Source organism: Coregonus clupeaformis, unplaced genomic scaffold (assembly GCF_020615455.1).
Source record: "Coregonus clupeaformis isolate EN_2021a unplaced genomic scaffold, ASM2061545v1 scaf0244, whole genome shotgun sequence".
NCBI lineage: Eukaryota > Metazoa > Chordata > Actinopteri > Salmoniformes > Salmonidae > Coregonus > Coregonus clupeaformis.
Window position 1 is genome coordinate 31661 of NW_025533699.1, and position 23524 is coordinate 55184.

The 23524-nt window shown below is 50.5% G+C and overlaps 1 protein-coding gene across 1 annotated transcript; it reads left to right on the forward strand.

Annotated features, from left to right (window-relative positions):
* The first annotated feature begins 233 nt into the window (after positions 1-233).
* Positions 234-22745, forward strand: rab8b (RAB8B, member RAS oncogene family). The gene is made up of 8 exons (XM_041875453.2): positions 234-506; positions 13796-13856; positions 14873-14933; positions 19705-19782; positions 21715-21804; positions 22209-22274; positions 22399-22449; positions 22588-22745. The coding sequence occupies exons 1-8, from the start codon at positions 383-385 to the stop codon at positions 22678-22680; spliced, it is 624 nt and encodes a 207-aa protein (XP_041731387.1). The 5' UTR covers positions 234-382; the 3' UTR covers positions 22681-22745.
* The last annotated feature ends 779 nt before the right edge of the window (positions 22746-23524 follow it).

The window sequence follows — 23524 nt, forward strand, 5'->3', positions numbered from 1 at the left end:
TTTTGTCAGCTGATTCAGTCTGGAGTTTTGTAATTGGGGGAAAATTCTCAGTGTGACAATATTACTACCAATCTGTCAACCCAGAGGAGAGGATGCTTCCGGGTTGCCACAGTCAGAATTGGCTACATTAAAAACAAAGTATGATTCTGACTTTGTGGCTGTGGTAACTAGTGACTACCGCGCTTCCGTCCTAGCTTCCTTAGCTTCCGTCCCGCTCCTCTGTGTAACGTCACTAAACTATCGCCTCGTTTCCTCCCTGGACTGTATGGCTGGTAAGTGTCGGGTCGGAGAAGGTGTCGACAGCAGCGGATAGCTACAAAGTGTTTGCTACGTTCCAGACAGTCTTAGCACATTTCGGGAAGAAAGAAGCGAGGGTGAAGAGATGTCGAAAACCTATGATTACCTTTTTAAATTGCTACTCATCGGGGACAGCGGTGTCGGCAAGACATGTCTCCTCTTCCGATTCAGCGAAGATGCGTTCAACACCACCTTCATATCAACAATAGGTCCGTTTCTCTTTCTAAAATTGAGTGGGGTTTTGAACAACGGCATGCTGCTGAAAATGCTACATTACGTATAATGATCTACTGTTGACAGTTAGTGGAACGAATTGGCGACAGGAAGCGGGCCTAGAATCATCACATCTTGAGCCAATTCAGAAACAGTAAATGGTTTGTTACATTGAAGAAGAGCTCTGTCGTTCATGTTTAATACCGTAGGCCTAGTTCTATCACCCTGCTAACTCTGTAAACTAAGCTGCCATCTATTTTCATGGACTCCTATTAAAGACCTGTTGGCTGTCAGACAGCTTGACTGTCAGCTGTAGGGGGCTCATGCATGACACTGGCAGTATTCCTGACCTGGGCTTTGTTTTATCAGACGAAGAACATAACATTATACAGGTAACTGCCAAAATAATGGAAACACGTGAGTAAATGACGGATACAAAGTATATTGAAAGCAGGTGCTTCCACACAGGTGTGGTTCCTGAGTTAATTAAGCAATTAACATTCCATCAAGCTTAAGGTCATATTATTATTATGTATGAAAATGCTGGGCAGGCCATTATTTTGGCTACCATGGCTATGCCCCCATAGGATGACAGTGCCCCCATCCACAGGGCACGAGCGGTCACTGAATGGTTTGATGAGCATGAAAACGATGTAAACCATATGACCATGGCCGTCTCAGTCACCAGACCTCAACCCAATTGAACACTTCTGGGAGATTCTGGAGCGGCGCCTGAGACAGCGTTTTCCACCACCATCAACAAAACACCAAACGATGCAATTTCTCGTGGGAAAATGGTGTCGCATCCCTCCAATAGAGTTCCAGACACTTGTAGACCCGATGCCAATGTGCATTGAAGCTGTTCTGGCTCGCGGTGACCCAACGCCCTATTAAGACGCTTTATGTTGGCGTTTCCTTTATTTTGGCAGTTACCTGTGGGTATTGCTAATTTATTCCATTGTCTGTCCTACAACTCCAAGTGTCTGTATTCTGGGTGTGTAAATGGACCCTAAACTGGAGGTGATTGTATGTCTTTTTACCTCGAAGTTTGACTAGGTGGATGTACTAGATGTATGTCTCCACTCCATTCCTTTTGTTGTGGCAGAGTGTTGCCTTCATGGTTGGAAAAAAGAGAAACCACTATGGTTATGTTGGGGAGTTTCTGGTGTTAATTAATAGGAACCTTCTTTTGACATGACAGTTGGACTTTCAATTTGAGTGTATCTGAAATGGGGAAACCCCTTCACTGCTGCTTGACTTCCAGTAACCTTTTGGGTGGTTGGAGTGTTCATCGCATGTACTTAACTCAACAATGATCCATTTAAACAGCACAAAGGTTATGTTTATGACACAAAGGTTCAGAGATAGCAGATATTCTATACTTTCCCCCTCGTAAATAAACTGAGTGTAAGCGAAACACACGTAAAGGACGCATGCTGCTTGCTAAGTGAGTACCACCGCCCTCTTGAAGCGTCTTACCAGTCGGCGCCACGCAAAAAGCTAGCTATTGGCTGGCGCAAGTGGGGACACTTCAGGCTGAGGAGAAGGTTTCACACATCCCCCCCCCACACAAACCCCTGTAAGTGTGGAACGACACTTTTCTGAACGTTTCTACTCTTGTTTTGAAAACGAAGTCACCATTACTCTGAGGTCATTCCTGTGAGTAGAATAGAAGTCCGGGAAGGTGTTCATTACTTCAGACTGGGGATTCGTCCCAAATGACACCAGATTCCCTTTTATAGTGCGCTACTTCTGACTGGAGTTCCATATGGCTCTGGTCAAAAGTAGTGCACTAAATAGGCCATTTGGGACGCATCCCGGGTCTGCTCTAAGGCTCACCCTGGGACTCTGTTGGAATGAAACAACAGCAACGTGGAGCTTTGGGACTCTGTTGGAATGAAACAACAGCAACGTGGAGCTTTGGGACTCTGTTGGAATGAAACAACAGCAACGTGGAGCTTTGGGACTCTGTTGGAATGAAACAACAGCAACGTGGAGCTTTGGGACTCTGTTGGAATGAAACAACCGCAACGTGGAGCTCTGGGACTCTGTTGGAATGAAACAACCGCAACGTGGAGCTCTGGGACTCTGTTGGAATGAAACAACAGCAACGTGGAGCTCTGGGACTCTGTTGGAATGAAACAACAGCAACGTGGAGCTCTGGGACTCTGTTGGAATGAAACAACAGCAACGTGGAGCTCTGGGACTCTGTTGGAATGAAACAACAGCAACGTGGAGCTTTGGGACTCTGTTGGAATGAAACAACAGCAACGTGGAGCTTTGGGACTCTGTTGGAATGAAACAACAGCAACGTGGAGCTTTGGGACTCTGTTGGAATGAAACAACAGCAACGTGGAGCTTTGGGACTCTGTTGGAATGAAACAACAGCAACGTGGAGCTTTGGGACTCTGTTGGAATGAAACAACAGCAACGTGGAGCTTTGGGACTCTGTTGGAATGAAACAACAGCAACGTGGAGCTTTGGGACTCTGTTGGAATGAAACAACAGCAACGTGGAGCTTTCGGACTCTGTTGGAATGAAACAACAGCAACGTGGAGCTCTGGGACTCTGTTGAATAGAGTAGAAACAACAGCTTTTTAACTATGTTAGGTCCCAAATTAGTATTTAGCGAGGCGATCGGTTTAAGATTTTCCGAAGATTGCTTGAATTTTTATTTTTTTAAAGTTCTGTTTTATGGAGTCATTAAGAGACATTGTTCAGCTTTTCTCACCAATCCCTGCTGTCTGTACGACTCCCTCTTCACAGACTAATATAGGAAGTTACACTACCCCAACAATACACTATATATATATATATATATATATACACACGTATGTGGACACCCCTTCAAATGAGTGGATTTGGCTATTTCAGCCACATCCATTGCTGACAGGTGTATAAAATCGAGGCTTGTTAGTTCCAGTGAAGGGAAATCTTAACGCTTCAGCATACAATGACATTCTAGACGATTATGTGCTTCCAACTTTGTGGCAACAGTTTAGGGAAGGCCCTTTTCCTGTTTCAGCATGACAATGCCCCCGTGCACAAAGCGAGGTCCGTACAGAAATGGTTTGTCGAGATTGGTGTGGAAGAACTTGACTAGCCTACACAGAGCCCTGACCTCAACCCCCATCGAACACCTTTGGGATGAATTGGAACCCCGACCTCACTAATGCTCTTGTGGCTGAATGGAAGCAAGTCCCCCGCATCAATGTTCCAACATCTAGTGGAAAGCCTTCCCAGAAGAGTGGAGGCTGTTATAGCAGCAAAGGGGGGAACCAACTCCATATTAATGCCCATGATTTTTGGAATGAGATGTTGGACGAGCAGGTGTCCACATACTTCTGGTCATGTAGTGTAGCTGAGACTCTTCAGTCAGTTTGCTGTTTTTAATCTGTCATATCAACCCATTTTACAAAGTTGGCCTGAACCCCTACTCCCCCCCCTAAGCCAATTCAACAGAGAAAGTTCAGAAGTTCCAGGTATCTTTTATTTGATTCATGCTACTGAATGATAGACAGAAGAAGGCTAGAATCCACTACTAGGGACTATGTTGGTCTGAAATTACAGCCCTGTGGGCCCTGGTCAAAAGTAGTGCACTATAAAGTAGTGCACTATTGAGGGAATAGGGTGCCATTTAGGACACTGTGTGTTTCACCACCACCCAAGTTCCCAACATAATAACCTCTCTCAGACCTCCTGTCTGTCTGCGTTCCAACTGGCACCCTATTTCCTGGTATAGTGCACTACTTTTGACCAGGGCCTATAGGACTCTGGTCAAAAGTAGTGCACTAGGGAATAGGGTGCCATTTTTAGGATGCTCACCTGTGTTTCCTTTGCGTCACAGAGGACAAGGTTGTTGAATTGTTTTCGGGAGCGGCGAGGAGAAATCCTCCTGAGTGAAACAGGAAGTGAGAAGTTACATTTTGTCTCCGAAACAGGAAGACGCTCGCTCAGAGAGCAGAGAAGAAGTGTATGCAGGCGTAACTCCTCTATTCTACAGACGCAGCAGCAGGGGTCTAGTTTTAAGGTCATGTGACCTAGTCTGTCCTGTTTCAATTCTGCTGTCTGAAGCGGAGACCAAGACATAGGTGACATGATGTTGTGTGACAGTTCTCACACTCCGTAAAGTTCTGTGTTGTTATTGTACAGTATGAATGCTGGGAACTGTATGACTAAGATGGGGAATTTGGAATGAGGCCCTACTGCACAGTACGGTATTAGTGTTGGGGAATTTTAAAGGGTGAATGTGAAACGAGCCCCTACTCAGTCAGTAGACAATGGACTGTAAAAACAAGAAGCGGCACTGTCATAAATCTCCTCTGTCTCGTGAGCGATCAGCTGACCAGCTGTTTGTAATCAGGGTGGGGCGCAATTGTGTATGTGTACATGCGTACGCTCTGTGTGTGTGTGTCACTCGCATCTCTTCCTGTGTGTGAGGCCTGAGCAGAGAGGTCAGTGACCTGAGGGTGGGCTCTGCTACAGCCAGTACCGCTGCAGGCTTCCCTAATCACCACCACTAACCAGCCCCCCCTGGCCAGGCCCTGGTTCCTCTTCCTGGACACAAGTGATTTGGTTGGGAGGGAAAGGGCCCTGTTGGAGCCAGGACAGAGGAGGGGGGGGAAGTCTCTTCTGACGTACTGACTGACTGACTGCCAGTAACCCCACGTAGTGCAGAGCCACCCATGCATCTCTCTTTGCCTTCCCCTTCAGGCCCAGCAGAATGCTCCAGCCACCAGCCAGCCTCCTTCAAAAGAACGGAAGTTGAATCACAGCCATTGGAATTCACCAACTGTGGAGTGAATTCACTAACTAGAGAATTCTTCCATTGTTGTGCCTTTTCTCTGTCAGTACTACTGGGGGAGGATAGTTACTTCAGTTTTTGTTCTGTTTCAGACATTTTTCTGCCCTAAACATGGTTGAAGATGGTAAGAAAGCCCCCTGTATGGTATTTAGAGGACAGAAAGGAAACGAAGCTAGCTGCCGTGTCGTCCGTATCCTGAAGTTCTTGGAATATAGTTTTTTTCCCCCTGTAGAGGCAGGAAGGGAAGTCTGTGTAGTTACGGCCTTGCTACACTATAGCCGTCGGGCGTCCGGCGTTGCCATCAGCCGTTCAGGAAATGCATCCTTTTGAAATCAATGCAAGATGCTTCACTGCCTGTGTTGCGCTCGCATTGTGTCACGTCCAATGGCAGCGTCCAAGCTCAATAATCGGCGAGGTTCAATTCTCGATGACTGACGCCCGTTCATTCTATCTTGTGAATTGAAATAATGAAAAATAAAAGTGGATTTTGGTTGCATATATCCTCCCCACTAGACACCACTGGTTGCGTCCTCCGCCAGACACCACTGGTTGCGTCCTCGGCCAGACACCACTGGTTGCGTCCCCCGCCAGACACCACTGGTTGCGTCCCCCGCCAGACACCACTGGTTGCGTCCCCCGCCAGACACCACTGGTTGCGTCCCCCGCCAGACACCACTGGTTGCGTCCCCCGCCAGACACCACTGGTTGCGTCCTCCGCCAGACACCACTGGTTGCGTCCTCCGCCAGACACCACTGGTTGCGTCCTCCGCCAGACACCACTGGTTGCGTCCTCCGCCAGACACCACTGGTTGCGTCCTCCGCCAGACACCACTGGTTGCGTCCTCCGCCAGACACCACTGGTTGCGTCCTCCGCCAGACACCACTGGTTGCGTCCTCCGCCAGACACCACTGGTTGCGTCCTCCGCCAGACACCACTGGTTGCATCCTCCGCCAGACACCACTGGTTGCGTCCTCCGCCAGACACCACTGGTTGCGTCCCCCGCCAGACACCACTGGTTGCGTCCCCCGCCAGACACCACTGGTTGCGTCCCCCGCCAGACACCACTGGTTGCGTCCCCCGCCAGACACCACTGGTTGCGTCCCTCGGCCAGACACCACTGGTTGCGTCCTCGGCCAGACACCACTGGTTGCGTCCTCGGCCAGACACCACTGGTTGCGTCCTCGGCCAGACACCACTGGTTGCGTCCTCGGCCAGACACCACTGGTTGCGTCCTCGGCCAGACACCACTGGTTGCGTCCTCGGCCAGACACCACTGGTTGCGTCCTCGGCCAGACACCACTGGTTGCGTCCTCGGCCAGACACCACTGGTTGCGTCCTCGGCCAGACACCACTGGTTGCGTCCTCGGCCAGACACCACTGGTTGCGTCCTCGGCCAGACACCACTGGTTGCGTCCTCGGCCAGACACCACTGGTTGCGTCCTCGGCCAGACACCACTGGTTGCGTCCTCGGCCAGACACCACTGGTTGCGTCCTCGGCCAGACACCACTGGTTGCGTCCTCGGCCAGACACCACTGGTTGCGTCCTCGGCCAGACACCACTGGTTGCGTCCTCGGCCAGACACCACTGGTTGCGTCCCCCGCCAGACACCACTGGTTGCGTCCCCCGCCAGACACCACTGGTTGCGTCCCCCGCCAGACACCACTGGTTGCGTCCCCCGCCAGACACCACTGGTTGCGTCCCCCGCCAGACACCACTGGTTGCGTCCCCCGCCAGACACCACTGGTTGCGTCCCCCGCCAGACACCACTGGTTGCGTCCCCCGCCAGACACCACTGGTTGCGTCCCCCGCCAGACACCACTGGTTGCGTCCCCCGCCAGACACCACTGGTTGCGTCCCCCGCCAGACACCACTGGTTGCGTCCCCCCGCCAGACACCACTGGTTGCGTCCCCCGCCAGACACCACTGGTTGCGTCCCCCGCCAGACACCACTGGTTGCGTCCCCCGCCAGACACCACTGGTTGCGTCCCCCGCCAGACACCACTGGTTGCGTCCCCCGCCAGACACCACTGGTTGCGTCCCCCCGCCAGACACCACTGGTTGCGTCCCTACGCCAGACACCACTGGTTGCGTCCTCCGCCAGACACCACTGGTTGCGTCCTCCGCCAGACACCACTGGTTGCGTCCTCCGCCAGACACCACTGGTTGCGTCCTCCGCCAGACACCACTGGTTGCGTCCCCCGCCAGACACCACTGGTTGCGTCCCCCGCCAGACACCACTGGTTGCGTCCCCCGCCAGACACCACTGGTTGCGTCCCCCGCCAGACACCACTGGTTGCGTCCTCCGCCAGACACCACTGGTTGCGTCTCCCGCCAGACACCACTGGTTGCGTCCTCCGCCAGACACCACTGGTTATTTTACTAACATTTCTGAAGTCAAGAAGGTACTACTACTAGCTAGCTAGCTACATTGTTTAGATTCACAATGTAAACAAAAACAACTTGTGCAATTTGAGGATCATTTAGTAAGACCATTAGAAATACATGAATGAGTGTGTGTGAAACTAGACCAAAGCTGTTGTACTGACGCATAATGGAAGGATATGGTGCAGTACAGTAGGGGCAATAGAGTAAAGATGCCCTCTCCTCTCCTCTCCTCTCCTCTCCTCTCCCTCTCCTCTCCTCTCCTCTCCCTCTCCTCTCCTCTCCTCTCCTCTCCTCTCCTCTCCTCTCCTCTCCCTCTCCTCTCCTCTCCTCTCCTCTCCTCTCCTCTCCTCTCCTCTCCTCTCCTCTCCTCTCCTCTCCTCTCCTCTCCTCTCCTCTCCTCTCCTCTCCTCTCGTAGAATATCACATTGATGAAGCGCTGATAAAGCAACTCCACCATGTATAGTGGAGGTGCCGAGTTAGTTAGAGCAGCAGTGGCTATTGTAAAGACCCCGTATAAACCCTAGGATACACACCAGTTTCTCTACAACAGGAATGTGGCCTAGTATCCTCATCTTCCACTAACTCAAAGTAGTAGGCTATTCAACATATAGAAAGCAGTAGAGCACTGAATCAGAAGACGTGTCTCATTTGCTACATAGACCACTTTATTTAATTCAATTCAATAGAGCTTAATGTATCCCCTCAGGGACAAGCCTTCTAGTATCTAGTTAGTATCTGGTGTAATGGTGGGTCTGTGTTCCTGGCAGACTGCTCTCTGCAACCTGCTGTGGTGCTCTGCTCTGCTCTCTACAACCTGCTGTGGTGCTCTGCTCTCTGCAACCTGCTGTGGTGCTCTGCTCTGCTCTCTACAACCTGCTGTGGTGCTCTGCTCTCTGCAACCTGCTGTGGTGCTCTGCTCTGCTCTCTACAACCTGCTGTGGTGCTCTGCTCTCTGCAACCTGCTGTGGTGCTCTGCTCTGCTCTCTACAACCTGCTGTGGTGCTCTGCTCTCTGCAACCTGCTGTGGTGCTCTGCTCTGCTCTCTACAACCCGCTGTGGTGCTCTGCTCTCTGCAACCTGCTGTGGTGCTCTGCTCTGCTCTCTACAACCTGCTGTGGTGCTCTGCTCTGCTCTCTACAACCTGCTGTGGTGCTCTGCTCTCTGCAACCTGCTGTGGTGCTCTGCTCTGCTCTCTACAACCTGCTGTGGTGCTCTGCTCTGCTCTCTACAACCTGCTGTGGTGCTCTGCTCTGCTCTGCTCTCTACAACCTGCTGTGGTGCTCTGCTCTGCTCTCTACAACCTGCTGTGGTGCTCTGCTCTCTGCAACCTGCTGTGGTGCTCTGCTCTGCTCTCTACAACCTGCTGTGGTGCTCTGCTCTGCTCTGCTCTGCTCTGTACAACCTGCTGTGGTGCTCTGCTCTGCTCTCTACAACCTGCGGTGGTGCTCGGCTCTGCTCTCTACAACCTGCTGTGTTGCTCTGCTCTGCTCTCTACATCCTGCTGTGGTGCTCTGCTCTGCTCTCTACAACCTGCTGTGGTGCTCTGCTCTGCTCTCTACAACCTGCTGTGGTGCTCTGCTCTCTACAACCTGCTGTGGTGCTCTGCTCTCTACAACCTGCTGTGGTGCTCTGCTCTCTACAACCTGCTGTGGTGCTCTGCTCTGCTCTCTACAACCTGCTGTGGTGCTCTGCTCTGCTCTCTACAACCTGCTGTGGTGCTCTGCTCTGCTCTCTGCAACCTGCTGTGGTGCTCTGCTCTGCTCTCTACAACCTGCTGTGGTGCTCTGCTCTGCTCTCTGCAACCTGCTGTGGTGCTCTGCTCTGCTCTCTACAACCTGCTGTGGTGCTCTGCTCTCTACAACCTGCTGTGGTGCTCTGCTCTGCTCTCTACAACCTGCTGTGGTGCTCTGCTCTGCTCTCTACAACCTGCTGTGGTGCTCTGCTCTGCTCTCTACAACCTGCTGTGGTGCTCTGCTCTGCTCTCTACAACCTGCTGTGGTGCTCTGCTCTCTACAACCTGCTGTGGTGCTCTGCTCTGCTCTCTGCAACCTGCTGTGGTGCTCTGCTCTGCTCTCTACAACCTGCTGTGGTGCTCTGCTCTCTACAACCTGCTGTGGTGCTCTGCTCTGCTCTCTACAACCTGCTGTGGTGCTCTGCTCTGCTCTCTACAACCTGCTATGGTGCTCTGCTCTGCTCTCTACAACCTGCTGTGGTGCTCTGCTCTCTACAACCTGCTGTGGTGCTCTGCTCTGCTCTCTACAACCTGCTGTGGTGCTCTGCTCTGCTCTCTACAACCTGCTGTGTTGCTCTGCTCTGCTCTCTACAACCTGCTGTGGTGCTCTGCTCTCTACAACCTGCTGTGGTGCTCTGCTCTGCTCTCTACAACCTGCTGTGGTGCTCTGCTCTGCTCTCTACAACCTGCTGTGGTGCTCTGCTCTGCTCTCTACAACCTGCTGTGGTGCTCTGCTCTGCTCTCTACAACCTGCTGTGGTGCTCTGCTCTGCTCTCTACAACCTGCTGTGTTGCTCTGCTCTGCTCTCTACAACCTGCTGTGGTGCTCTGCTCTCTACAACCTGCTGTGGTGCTCTGCTCTGCTCTCTACAACCTGCTGTGGTGCTCTGCTCTGCTCTCTACAACCTGCTGTGGTGCTCTGCTCTGCTCTCTACAACCTGCTGTGGTGCTCTGCTCTCTACAACCTGCTGTGGTGCTCTGCTCTCTACAACCTGCTGTGGTGCTCTGCCCTCACCACTTCCTCTCCTCTCAGTGAGCCTGCCTACCTGCATCACCCTCCATCTGCAGCTGCGTCCTGAATGGCACCCTATTCCCTATTTAGTCAACAGTAGTGCACGATATATAGTGAATAGGTTGCCATTTGGGACTCGGACTGTATCGAAGCCCTCCAGCTAGCTAGCGCTAGGCTAGCTCATTATGTTTTAATATGAACACTTGTTCTAGGGACAGACTGATAATCGAGCAGGTACCCACTTTCCTCTCCTATTCCTGGCTGGTGACGTGCGCTGTCCCTCAGCCCTCAACAAGGACTATTCTGATGGGAGCTGCTCTGGGATCAGGTTACAGAAGGACACCATAGCAACCTTTTTTATGTGCCAATGGATTTCTGCACACAGAACCGACACTTTTCAATAAGATAAACTGTTTGACTGGCTGCTTTTAGGGGATACAGTTATTATCATCGCCGTCACTACGGCCATGAAAGTGATGAGGTCAGGTCAGTTGAATGGGGCAACGGCACCAGCTGCTCTCAGGACAGGCTTTATTTAGCTGTGAGGGGCCACAGTGTATCCAAGGGGGGTGAGGTTGTCTACCCTGGGCCTGACTAGCCTGTCCTGCCCTGGGCCTGAATGGTATGCCCTGTCCTGCCCTGTGCCTGAATGGTATGCCCTGTCCTGCCCTGGGCCTGAATGGTATGCCCTGTCCTGCCCTGTGCCTGAATGGTATGCCCTGTCCTGCCCTGGGCCTGAATGGTATGCCCTGTCCTGCCCTGTGCCTGAATGGTATGCCCTGTCCTACCCTGTGCCTGAATGGTATGCCCTGTCCTACCCTGTGCCTGAATGGTATGCCCTGTCCTGCCCTGTGCCTGAATGGTATGCCCTGTCCTACCCTGTGCCTGAATGGTATGCCCTGTCCTGCCCTGGGCCTGCCCTGGGCCTGTCCTGGCCTGTATGATCTTCCTGTCCTGCCCTGCTGTCTGTTCTGTTGCTGTGTGGGTAAATAACTGTCCTTGCATCATAGGGCCAGGAAGACCTTTTACAGTGAGTCTGTGGGTCTCCCTGAAACAGGTCAGAGGACCAGGCAGACCTTTACAGTGAGTCTGTGGGTCTCCCTGAAACAGGTCCAGGGTCAGGCAGACCTTTTTATTGGATTGGCTACAGATCACTCCAGGGTGCGTCTCAAATGGCACCCTATTCCCTTAATGTGCCCTAATCTTGCCCTGGTCAAAAGTTGTCCACTATAAGGAAAGGGGGTCCATTTGGGGACGTATCACAATAGATCCTCCCAGCTCTGGATGACCTTTACTCTGATCAGATGGACTTCTACACCATGACTGGATGACCTTTACTCTGATCAGAATGACTTCTACGCCATGACTGGATGACCTTTACTCTGATCAGAATGACTTCTACACCATGACTGGATGACCTTTACTCTGATCAGAATGACTTCTACACCTTGACTGGATGACCTTTACTCTGATCAGAATGACTTCTACACCATGACTGGATGACCTTTACTCTGATCAGAATGACTTCTACACCATGACTGGATGACCTTTACTCTGATCAGAATGACTTCTACACCATGACTGGATGACCTTTACTCTGATCAGAATGACTTCTACACCATGACTGGATGACCTTTGCTCTGATCAGAATGACTTCTACACCATGACTGGATGACCTTTACTCTGATCAGAATGACTTCTACGCCATGACTGGATGACCTTTACTCTGATCAGAATGACTTCTACGCCATGACTGGATGACCTTTACTCTGATCAGAATGACTTCTACACCATGACTGGATGACCTTTACTCTGATCAGAATGACTTCTACGCCATGACTGGATGACCTTTACTCTGATCAGAATGACTTCTACACCATGACTGGATGACCTTTACTCTGATCAGAATGACTTCTACGCCATGACTGGATGACCTTTACTCTGATCAGAATGACTTCTACACCATGACTGGATGACCTTTACTCTGATCAGAATGACTTCTACGCCATGACTGGATGACCTTTACTCTGATCAGAATGACTGAAAAGCTTGGCTCTATTCCGAGGTTTTCTTAAAGTTCTTGGATACATCCCCCTGTACTTAATAGGAACTTACCTTCAGTACTCAAGGCCTTTAAGAGTGTTAATAGGTGCCAATATGGTCCATCATGTGAAATTCAATGCCAGTGACGTCAGGGGACTAAAGCGAGCCCCCCCAGCTAGAGCCCCCCCAGCTAGAGCCCCCCCAGCTAGAGCCCCCCCAGCTAGAGCCCCCCCAGCTAGAGCCCCCCCAGCTAGAGCCCCCCAGCTAGCCCCCTTCTAGAGCCCCCCCAGCTAGCCCCCCAGCTAGCGCCCCCCAGCTAGAGCCCCCCAGCTAGCCCCCCAGCTAGCCCCCCAGCTAGCCCCCCCAGCTAGAGCCCCCAGCTAGAGCCCCCCAGCTAGCCCCCTTCTAGAGCCCCCCAGCTAGAGCCCCCAGCTAGAGCCCCCCAGCTAGCCCCCTTCTAGAGACCCCCAGCTAGAGCCCCCCAGCTAGCCCCTTCTAGAGCCCCCCAGCTAGAGCCCCCAGCTAGAGCCCCCCAGCTAGCCCCCCTTCTAGAGCCCCCAGCTAGAGCCCCCTTCTAGAGACCCCCAGCTAGCGCCCCCCAGCTAGCCCCCCCAGCTAGCCCCCCAGCTAGAGCCCCCCAGCTAGAGCCCCCAGCTAGAGTCCCCCAGCCAGAGTCCCCCAGCTAGAGCCCCCCTTCTAGAGCCCCCCTTCTAGAGCCCCCCTTCTAGAGTCCCCCAGCTAGAGCCCCCCAGCTAGCCCCCTTCTAGAGCCCCCCAGCTAGCCCCCCTTCTAGAGCCCCCCCAGCTAGAGCCCCCCAGCTAGCCCCCCCTTCTAGAGCCCCCCAGCTAGCCCCCCCTTCTAGAGCCCCCCAGCTAGAGCCCCCCAGCGAGCCCCCCAGCTAGAGCCCCCCAGCTAGAGCCCCCCTTCTAGAGCCCCCCAGCTAGCCCCCCTTCTAGAGCCCCCCAGCTAGCCCCCCTTCTAGAGCCCCCGCTAGCCCCCTTCTAGAGCCCCCCAGTTAGAGCCCCCCAGTTAGAGCCCCCCAGTTAGAGCCCCCCAGTTAGAGCCCCCCAGTTAGAGCCCCCCAGTTAGAGCCCCCAGTTAGAGCCCCCCAGCTAGAGCCCCCAGCTAGAGCCCCCCAGCTAGCCCCCTTCTAGAGCCCCCCCCAGCTAGCCCCCCAGCTAGAGCCCCCAGCTAGCCCCCTTCTAGAGCCCACCCAGCTAGAGCCCCCAGCTAGCCCTCACCCCCTGCCTCAGATGTAGTTTAACACTTTAGAAATGTTTTTCATCCGTTTTTTTTCTCTGATTTCAGGTATTGACTTCAAAATCAGGACGGTAGAGTTGGATGGAAAGAAGATCAAGCTCCAGATATGGTGAGTTCGCCCAGCTACCCAGACTCCTTGCTCCTGCCAAACGCTACGCCACGCCAACGGACTTAGTGAGTACCAGTGGGCCACCTGAAGTGTGGTGTTGACTGCCTTGTAGTCAGCGATAGCTTGGAGAGCCTCTGTCAGCCCTGAGTGGATCTGAAATGCGTGTTCCACACGTGTGCGTTCATGTGGTAGAGCGTTCAGCCGCGTTTGGCCGCAACACATTTGGCCTACTTATTGATCCCCTATCCAGCGCAGTCACTCACATTTACATTTTAGTCATTTAGCAGACGCTCTTATCCAGAGCGACTTACAGTTAGTGAGTGCATACATGATTTATTTTTATTTTTCATACTGGTCCCCCGTGGGAATCGAACCCACAACCCTGGCGTTGCAAACGCCATGCTCTACCAACTGAGCTACATCCTTGCCGGCCATTCCCTCCCCATACCCTGGAGGATGCTGGGCCAATTGTGCGCCGCCCCATGGGTCTCCCGGTCGCGGCCGGCTACGACAGAGCCTGGATTCGAACCAGGATCTCTAGTGGCACAGCTAGCACTGCGATGCAGCGCCTTAGACCACTGCGCCACTCTGGAGTGCGCCACTCACACTAGGAACCACTGGTCATATCACTGTCTGACACGGTTTAGAGGTAGAACCTGTAGTTACTATACCAACATGGTTGTTACACTGTACTGACGTTGTACTCTCTCTCCCAGGGTAGTGTAGTAATGCTGTAGTTGCTATACCAACATGGTTGTTACATTGTACTGACGTTGTACTCTCTCTCCCAGGGTAGTGTAGTAATGCTGTAGTTACTATACCAACATGGTTGTTACATTGTACTGACGTTGTACTCTCTCTCCCAGGGTAATGTAGTAATGCTGTAGTTACTATACCAACATGGTTGTTACACTGTACTGACGTTGTACTCTCTCTCCCAGGGTAATGTAGTAATGCTGTAGTTACTATACCAACATGGTTGTTACATTGTACTAACGTTGTACTCTCTCTCCCAGGGACACAGCAGGTCAGGAGAGGTTCAGGACCATCACAACAGCCTACTACAGGGGAGCTATGGTAAGAACCGTCCACTGTCACGTCTCCACAAGGTCACAGACGGAAACGTCACAGATAGACAACACGCCTGGAGCTTATCGCGTGTGCGTTCAGTATGGGAGTCAACTTTTAATAATGAATTGTATCCTAATGTCTATCTGCCTCCCGGTCATACCAAACAGTCCATCTACTAGTTAAACTAGATTTATCGATGCACTGCTTGTTAACACTGAGGTCCGTCTTACAGATTTGTATGCTCTGTGTGAGCAGCCCAGTTTGATAGGAGACTGTATACACAGGGAGGACCCAAGCCCATGGATGTATTTACACAGAGAGAGAGAACCGCTAGGATACAAGGGAAAGGTTGGGTTGGGTTGGAGGGATAGCCTATAGTATGTTTGGAGAACCAACACCCACTTCATCGTCATGGTGATGCGGCCGGTGACACTTTGCTTCTTGAAAGTCCAATATCTTGAAAACTTGACTGCTGACATGCAAAACATTTTGGGACTGTATCAACAGTGGACTAATAAAAAAATATAGATTGTTTTGGAGTGGAGTTTTCCTTTTAAGATGTGTGTTGTCCCCAGGTATTTTAAGACGTGTATTGATCCCCAGGTACAGTGAGGGGAAAAAAGTATTTGATCCCCTGCTGATTTTGTACGTTTGCCCACTGACAAAGACATGATCAGTCTATAATTTTAATGGTAGGTTTATTTGAACAGTGAGAGACAGAATAACAACAAAATAATCCAGAAAAACGCATGTCAAAAATGTTATATTGATTTGCATTTTAATGAGGGAAATAAGTATTTGACCCCTTTGCAAAACATGACTTAGTACTGGGTGGCAAAACCCTTCACAGAGGTCAGACGTTTCTTGTAGTTGGCCACCAGGTTTGCACACATCTCAGGAGGGATTTTGTCCCACTCCTCTTTGCAGATCTTCTCCAAGTCATTAAGGTTTCGAGGCTGACGTTTGGCAACTCGAAACTTCAGCTCCCTCCACAGATTTTCTATGGGATTAAGGTCTGGAGACTGGCTAGGCCACTCCAGGACCTTAATGTGCTTCTTCTTGAGCCACTCCTTTGTTTCCTTGGCTGTGTGTTTTGGGTCATTGTCATGCTGGAATACCCATCCATTACCCATTTTCAATGCCATGGCTGAGGGAAGGAGGTTCTCACCCAAGATTTGGCGGTACATGGCCCCGTCCATCGTCCCTTTGATGCGGTGAAGTTGTCCTGTCCCCTTAGCAGAAAAACACCCCCAATGACGGGCATGTATATGTGCTTTCTTGAGCAGGGGGACCTTGCGGGCGCTGCAGGATTTCAGTCCTTCACGGCGTAGTGTGTTACCAATTGTTTTCTTGTTGACTATGGTCCCAACTGCCTTGGGATCATTGACAAAATCCTCCCGTGTAGTTCTGGGCTGATTCCTCACCGTTCTCATGATCATTGCAACTCCACGAGGTGAGATCTTGCATGGAGCCCCAGGCCGAGGGAGATTGACAGGTCTTTTGTGTTTCTTCCATTTGCGAATAATCGCACCAACTGTTGTCACCTTCTCACCAAGCTGCTTGGCGATGGTCTTGTAGTCCATTCCAGCCTTGTGTAGGTCTACAATCTTGTCCCTGACATCCTTGGAGAGCTCTTTGGTCTTGGCCATGATGGAGTTTGGAATCTGATTGATTGATTGCTTCTGTGGACAGGTGTCTTTTATACAGGTAACAAACAGATTAGGAGCACTCCCTTTAAGAGTGTGCTCCTAATCTCAGCTCGTTACCTGTATAAAAGACACCTGGGAGCCAGAAATCTTTCTGATTGAGAGGGGGTCAAATACTTATTTCCCTCATTAAAATGCAAATCAATTTATAACATTTTTGACATGCGTTTTTCTGGATTTTTTGTTGTTATTCTGTCTCTCACTGTTCAAGTAAACCTACCATTAAAATTATAGACTGATCATGTCTTTGTCAGTGGGCAAACGTACAAAATCAGCAGGGGATCAAATACTTTTTTCCCTCACTGTATTTAAGTGTGTGTGTGTTACTATGGAGGGGTGTGTGTGTGTGTTACTATGGAGGGCTGTGTGTGTGTGTGTGTGTGTTACTATGGAGGGCTGTGTGTGTGTGTGTGTGTGTTACTATGGAGGGCTGTGTGTGTGTGTGTTACTATGGAGGGCTGTGTGTGTGTTACTATGGAGGGCTGTGTGTGTGTGTGTGTTACTATGGAGGGCTGTGTGTGTGTGATACTATGGAGGGCTGTGTGTGTGTGTGTGTTACTATGGAGGGCTGTGTGTGTGTGTGTGTGATACTATGGAGGGCTGTGTGTGTGTTACTATGGAGGGCTGTGTGTGTGTGTTACTATGGAGGGCTGTGTGTGTGTTACTATGGAGGGCTGTGTGTGTGTGTGTGTGTGTTACTATGGAGGGATGTGTGTGTGTGTGTTACTATGGAGGGATGTGTGTGTGTGTGTGTGTTACTATGGAGGGATGTGTGTGTGTGTGTGTGTTACTATGGAGGGCTGTGTGTGTGTTACTATGGAGGGCTGTGTGTGTGTGTGTTACTATGGAGGGCTGTGTGTGTGTGTGTTACTATGGAGGGCTGTGTGTGTGTGTGTGTTACTATGGATGGCTGTGTGTGTGTGTGTGTGTTACTATGGAGGGCTGTGTGTGTGTGTGTGTTACTATGGAGGGCTGTGTGTGTGTGTGTGTTACTATGGAGGGCTGTGTGTGTGTGTGTGTTACTATGGAGGGCTGTGTGTGTGTGTTACTATGGAGGGCTGTGTGTGTGTGTGTGTTACTATGGAGGGCTGTGTGTGTGTGTTACTATGGAGGGCTGTGTGTGTGTGTGTGTGTTACTATGGAGGGCTGTGTGTATGTGTTACTATGGAGGGCTGTGTGTGTGTGTGTGTGTTACTATGGAGGGCTGTGTGTGTGTGTGTGTGTGTGTGTTACTATGGAGGGGTGTGTGTGTGTTACTATGGAGGGCTGTGTGTGTGTGTGTTACTATGGAGGGCTGTGTGTGTGTTACTATGGAGGGCTGTGTGTGTGTTACTATGGAGGGCTGTGTGTGTGTGTGTGTGTGTGTGTGTGTGTTACTATGGAGGGCTGTGTGTGTGTGTGTGTTACTATGGAGGGCTGTGTGTGTGTGTGTTACTATGGAGGGCTGTGTGTGTGTGTGTTACTATGGAGGGCTGTGTGTGTGTGTGTTACTATGGAGGGCTGTGTGTGTGTGTGTGTGTTACTATGGAGGGCTGTGTGTGTGTGTGTGTGTTACTATGGAGGGCTGTGTGTGTGTGTGTGTGTTACTATGGAGGGCTGTGTGTGTGTGTGTTACTATGGAGGGCTGTGTGTGTGTGTGTGTGTTACTATGGAGGGCTGTGTGTGTGTGTGTGTGTTACTATGGAGGGCTGTGTGTGTGTGTGTGTGTGTGTGTGTTACTATGGAGGGCTGTGTGTGTGTGTGTGTGTTACTATGGAGGGCTGTGTGTGTGTGTGTTACTATGGAGGGCTGTGTGTGTGTGTTACTATGGAGGGCTGTGTGTGTGTGTGTTACTATGGAGGGCTGTGTGTGTGTGTGTGTGTGTGTGTGTGTTACTATGGAGGGCTGTGTGTGTGTTACTATGGAGGCCAGTGTGTGTGTGTGTGTTACTATGGAGGGATGTGTGTGTGTGTGTGTGTTACTATGGAGGGCTGTGTGTGTGTGTGTTACTATGGAGGGCTGTGTGTGTGTGTGTTACTATGGAGGGCTGTGTGTGTGTGTGTTACTATGGAGGGCTGTGTGTGTGTGTGTGTTACTATGGAGGGCTGTGTGTGTGTGTGTGTTACTATGGAGGGCTGTGTGTGTGTGTTACTATGGAGGGCTGTGTGTGTGTTACTATGGAGGGCTGTGTGTGTGTGTGTGTGTGTGTGTTACTATGGAGGGCTGTGTGTGTGTGTGTGTTACTATGGAGGGCTGTGTGTGTGTGTGTGTGTTACTATGGAGGGCTGTGTGTGTGTGTGTGTTACTATGGAGGGCTGTGTGTGTGTGTGTTACTATGGAGGGCTGTGTGTGTGTGTGTGTGTGTTACTATGGAGGGCTGTGTGTGTGTGTGTGTTACTATGGAGGGCTGTGTGTGTGTGTGTTACTATGGAGGGCTGTGTGTGTGTGTGTTACTATGGAGGGCTGTGTGTGTGTGTGTTACTATGGAGGGCTGTGTGTGTGTGTGTTACTATGGAGGGCTGTGTGTGTGTGTGTTACTGGTCGATTGTTTGGTCGATAGGCTGTTGGTCGACCAATATTTTTTTAGTCAAGATGTCGCAAATCTACATTTTTATACTAACTACTGTTTGATCCCAGCTGTTTGCTTTGTGTAGGAGTTTACACTGTGGTCAGTTACACTGCCTCAGAATTCTAGTAGAATAGTCAGAACAATGTCTATTCCACCTTATTCACGGCTCTGTATCCGGTTAGGAAATGTACTATTGTTATGTTTTGCTTACTAAACAGGTTATATTTGTCAACTTTGTATGTAAATACGTTTTTGGAAAGCATCCTATTATTTTTTTGTTGCGGTAGATTATTCCGGGTTTATATGGGCTTCTAGCTTGTAGTGATGCTGTCAGACAAGCCCTTACACTGACTACAGCACAGACATTTACATCATTTAGCAGACGCTCTTATCCAGAGCCACTTACAGATGAACATACATTTCACCGGGTCATGATTGGAATGGCGCTAGGTTGTGTCTTTTTTCTATTAATGTCACGGCGTGTCACTTCCTCTGATGTCACTCACTGTCCTTTGTCCAACAGGGCATCATGCTAGTGTATGACATCACTAACGAGAAGTCCTTCGAGAACATCAAGAACTGGATCAGGAACATCGAAGAGGTATGAAGCTACGGCAGTAGGTAGCCTGGTAGATAGAGAGGCGAGCCAGTATGAAGCTACGGCAGTAGGTAGCCTGGTAGTTAGAGAGGTGAGCCAGTATGAAGCTACGGCAGTAGGTAGCCTGGTAGTTAGAGAGGCGAGCCAGTATGAAGCTACGGCAGTAGGTAGCCTGGTAGTTAGAGAGGCGAGCCAGTATGAAGCTACGGCAGTAGGTAGCCTGGTAGTTAGAGAGGCGAGCCAGTATGAAGCTACGGCAATAGGTAGCCTGGTAGTTAGAGAGGCGAGCCAGTATGAAGCTACGGCAGTAGGTAGCCTGGTAGTTAGAGAGGCGAGACAGTATGAAGCTACGGCAGTAGGTAGCCTGGTAGTTAGAGAGGCGAGCCAGTATGAAGCTACGGCAGCAGGTAGCCTGGTAGTTAGAGAGGCGAGCCAGTATGAAGCTACGGCAGCAGGTAGCCTGGTAGTTAGAGAGGCGAGCCAGTATGAAGCTACGGCAGCAGGTAGCCTGGTAGTTAGAGAGGCGAGCCAGTATGAAGCTACGGCAGTAGGTAGCCTGGTAGATAGAGAGGCGAGCCAGTATGAAGCTACGGCAGTAGGTAGCCTGGTAGTTAGAGAGGCGAGCCAGTATGAAGCTACGGCAGTAGGTAGCCTGGTAGTTAGAGAGGCGAGCCAGTATGAAGCTACGGCAGTAGGTAGCCTGGTAGTTAGAGAGGCGAGCCAGTTTGAATCCCATGTCCCGACGGGAAATATCTGGGGTGAAGTCAGCTGGCAGCCGGCGGGTTGCTGGTATAAAATCTTAGATGCAATTGCCTGCCGTTGTACCCTTGAGCAAGGCACTTAACCCCCAACAACGACCACTCCCCGGGCGCCCAGTGTGGAAGTCAACTGAACAATTGAATAATAAAGTGATCTTAATCTTAATAAAGCTTTGGAACTGTCCTTAGCAGTAATCAGTCTTCTCTCATTCTCTGTCTGTAACAATAATCAGTCTTCTCATTCTGTCTGTCCCTAGCAGTAATCAGTCTTCTCATTCTGTCTGTCCCTAGCAGTAATCAGTCTTCTCATTCTGTCTGTCTGTCTGTAGCAGTAATCAGTCTTCTCATTCTGTCTGTCTGTAGCAGTAATCAGTCTTCTTATTCTTTCTGTCTGTCCGTAGCAGTAATCAGTCTTCTCATTCTGTCTGTCCGTAGCAGTAATCAGTCTTCTTATTCTTTCTGTCTGTCCGTAGCAGTAATCAGTCTTCTCATTCTTTCTGTCTGTCCGTAGCAGTAATCAGTCTTCTTATTCTTTCTGTCTGTCCGTAGCAGTAATCAGTCTTCTCATTCTTTCTGTCTGTCCGTAGCAGTAATCAGTCTTCTCTCATGCTCTGTCTGTAGCAATAATCAGTCTTCTCATTCTCTGTCTGTAGCAGTAATCAGTCTTCTCTCATGCTCTCTGTCCGTAGCAGTAATCAGTCTTCTCTCATGCTCTGTCTAGCAATAATCAGTCTTCTCTCATGCTCTGTCTGTAGCAATAATCAGTCTTCTCTCATTCTCTGTCTGTAGCAATAATCAGTCTTCTCTCATTCTCTGTCTGTAGCAATAATCAGTCTTCTCTCATTCTCTGTCTGTAACAATAATCAGTCTTCTCTCATTCTCTGTCTGTAACAATAATCAGTCTTCTCTCATGCTCTGTCCGTAGCAGTAATCAGTCTTCTCATTCTTTCTGTCTGTCCGTAGCAGTAATCAGTCTTCTTATTCTTTCTGTCTGTCCGTAGCAGTAATCAGTCTTCTCATTCTTTCTGTCTGTCCGTAGCAGTAATCAGTCTTCTCTCATTCTCTGTCTGTAACAATAATCAGTCTTCTCATTCTCTCTGTCTGTAACAATAATCAGTCTTCTCTCATGCTCTGTCCGTAGCAATAATCAGTCTTCTCTTCCCCTGTCTGTTTGTAGCATGCGTCCTCTGACGTGGAGAGGATGATCCTAGGGAACAAGTGTGACATGAACGACAAAAGACAGGTGTCAAAAGAACGAGGAGAAAAGGTATGGAGTTCAGAGTTCAGGGTCAGAGTTCAGGCTATCAGGGTCTCTGTGTTTCAAATAAGCACTGGCGCGTCTGAGATATCTTGTTGCAGGTGCGTTGGAAACAATTTGATAACATCAGAGAAAAGAGAAACCCCTCACACTGCTCCTGATAGTATCTTTGTGTAAACGTACTCCCAGTTGTATGTTTGACATACTCATGATTATACAGCATGATAAATGTCTGTCGTAGCCAGCCCAGTTCTCCCTTAATGATGAAGTAGAATTCCTTTACAACAGAAGGTAACACACGTACGTTCTGGCAATGCCATGTGTTCCATGAGCTGCTGTTGATAAAAGTACATCTGTAAAATTCATTACTAACATGAATTGTTCTCATCATTTGTCTGTTGTATTTTGCACAGTTGGCAATCGATTATGGGATCAAGTTCTTAGAAACAAGTGCAAAATCCAGCCTGAATGTGGAAGAGGTGGGTTCTGTCTATGCCATTCATTTATACCTATTTTAATTCTCCTCCCAATCTTTTCATTGAAACAGGACATTTTTCTGTAATAAACTGTCCCTGAAGTATACATTTTGTTTCTTTTGAACAGTCCTTTTTCACACTGGGGAGAGACATAATGACGAGACTCAACAGAAAAATGGTGAGCTTATGTAGCCTAGCCTATGATGTACGATGCACACTTATCCAGAATGGAAGTTACAACAGTTGGTGGCCACAGGGGGATCTTAAGAGTGGTAGTTGACCCTTAACCTTTGCCCCTTCTTCCCTCCGCTTTTAGAACGACAACAACCCTCCAGGAGGAGGTGGGCCGGTGAAGATCACAGAGAACCGCTCAAAGAAGAGCAGCTTCTTCAGATGTTCACTGTTCTAGTGGATCAATCCTCTCCTTTCCATGGACTGGTACAACCTTTACCTTCCCTGCTGCTTCCCCCTGAGCTGACCTCCAACCCCTCACCAGGCCTGGCTACCAGGCTACCTACCTAGCACACCTCCAACCCCTCACCAGACCTGGCTACCAGGCTACCTACCTAGCACACCTCCAACCCCTCACCAGGCCTGGCTACCAGGCTACCTACCTAGCACACCTCCAACCCCTCACCAGGCCTGAGTACCAGGCTACCTACCTAGCACACCTCCAACCCCTCACCAGGCCTGAGTACCAGGCTACCTTCCTAGCACACCTCCAACCCCTCACCAGGCCTGGCTACCAGGCTACCTACCTAGCACACCTCCAACCCCTCACCAGGCCTGAGTACCAGGCTACCTACCTAGCACACCTCCAACCCCTCACCAGGCCTGAGTACCAGGCTACCTACCTAGCACACCTCCAACCCCTCACCAGGCCTGGCTACCAGGCTACCTACCTAGCACACCTCCAACCCCTCACCAGGCCTGGCTACCAGGCTACCTACCTAGCACACCTCCAACCCCTCACCAGGCCTGGCTACCAGGCTACCTACCTAGCACACCTCCAACCCCTCACCAGGCCTGGCTACCAGGCTACCTACCTAGCACACCTCCAACCCCTCACCAGGCCTGGCTACCAGGCTACCTACCTAGCACACCTCCAACCCCTCACCAGGCCTGGCTACCAGGCTACCTACCTAGCACACCTCCAACCCCTCACCAGGCCTGAGTACCAGGCTACCTACCTAGCACACCTCCAACCCCTCACCAGGCCTGAGTACCAGGCTACATACCTAGCACACCTCCAA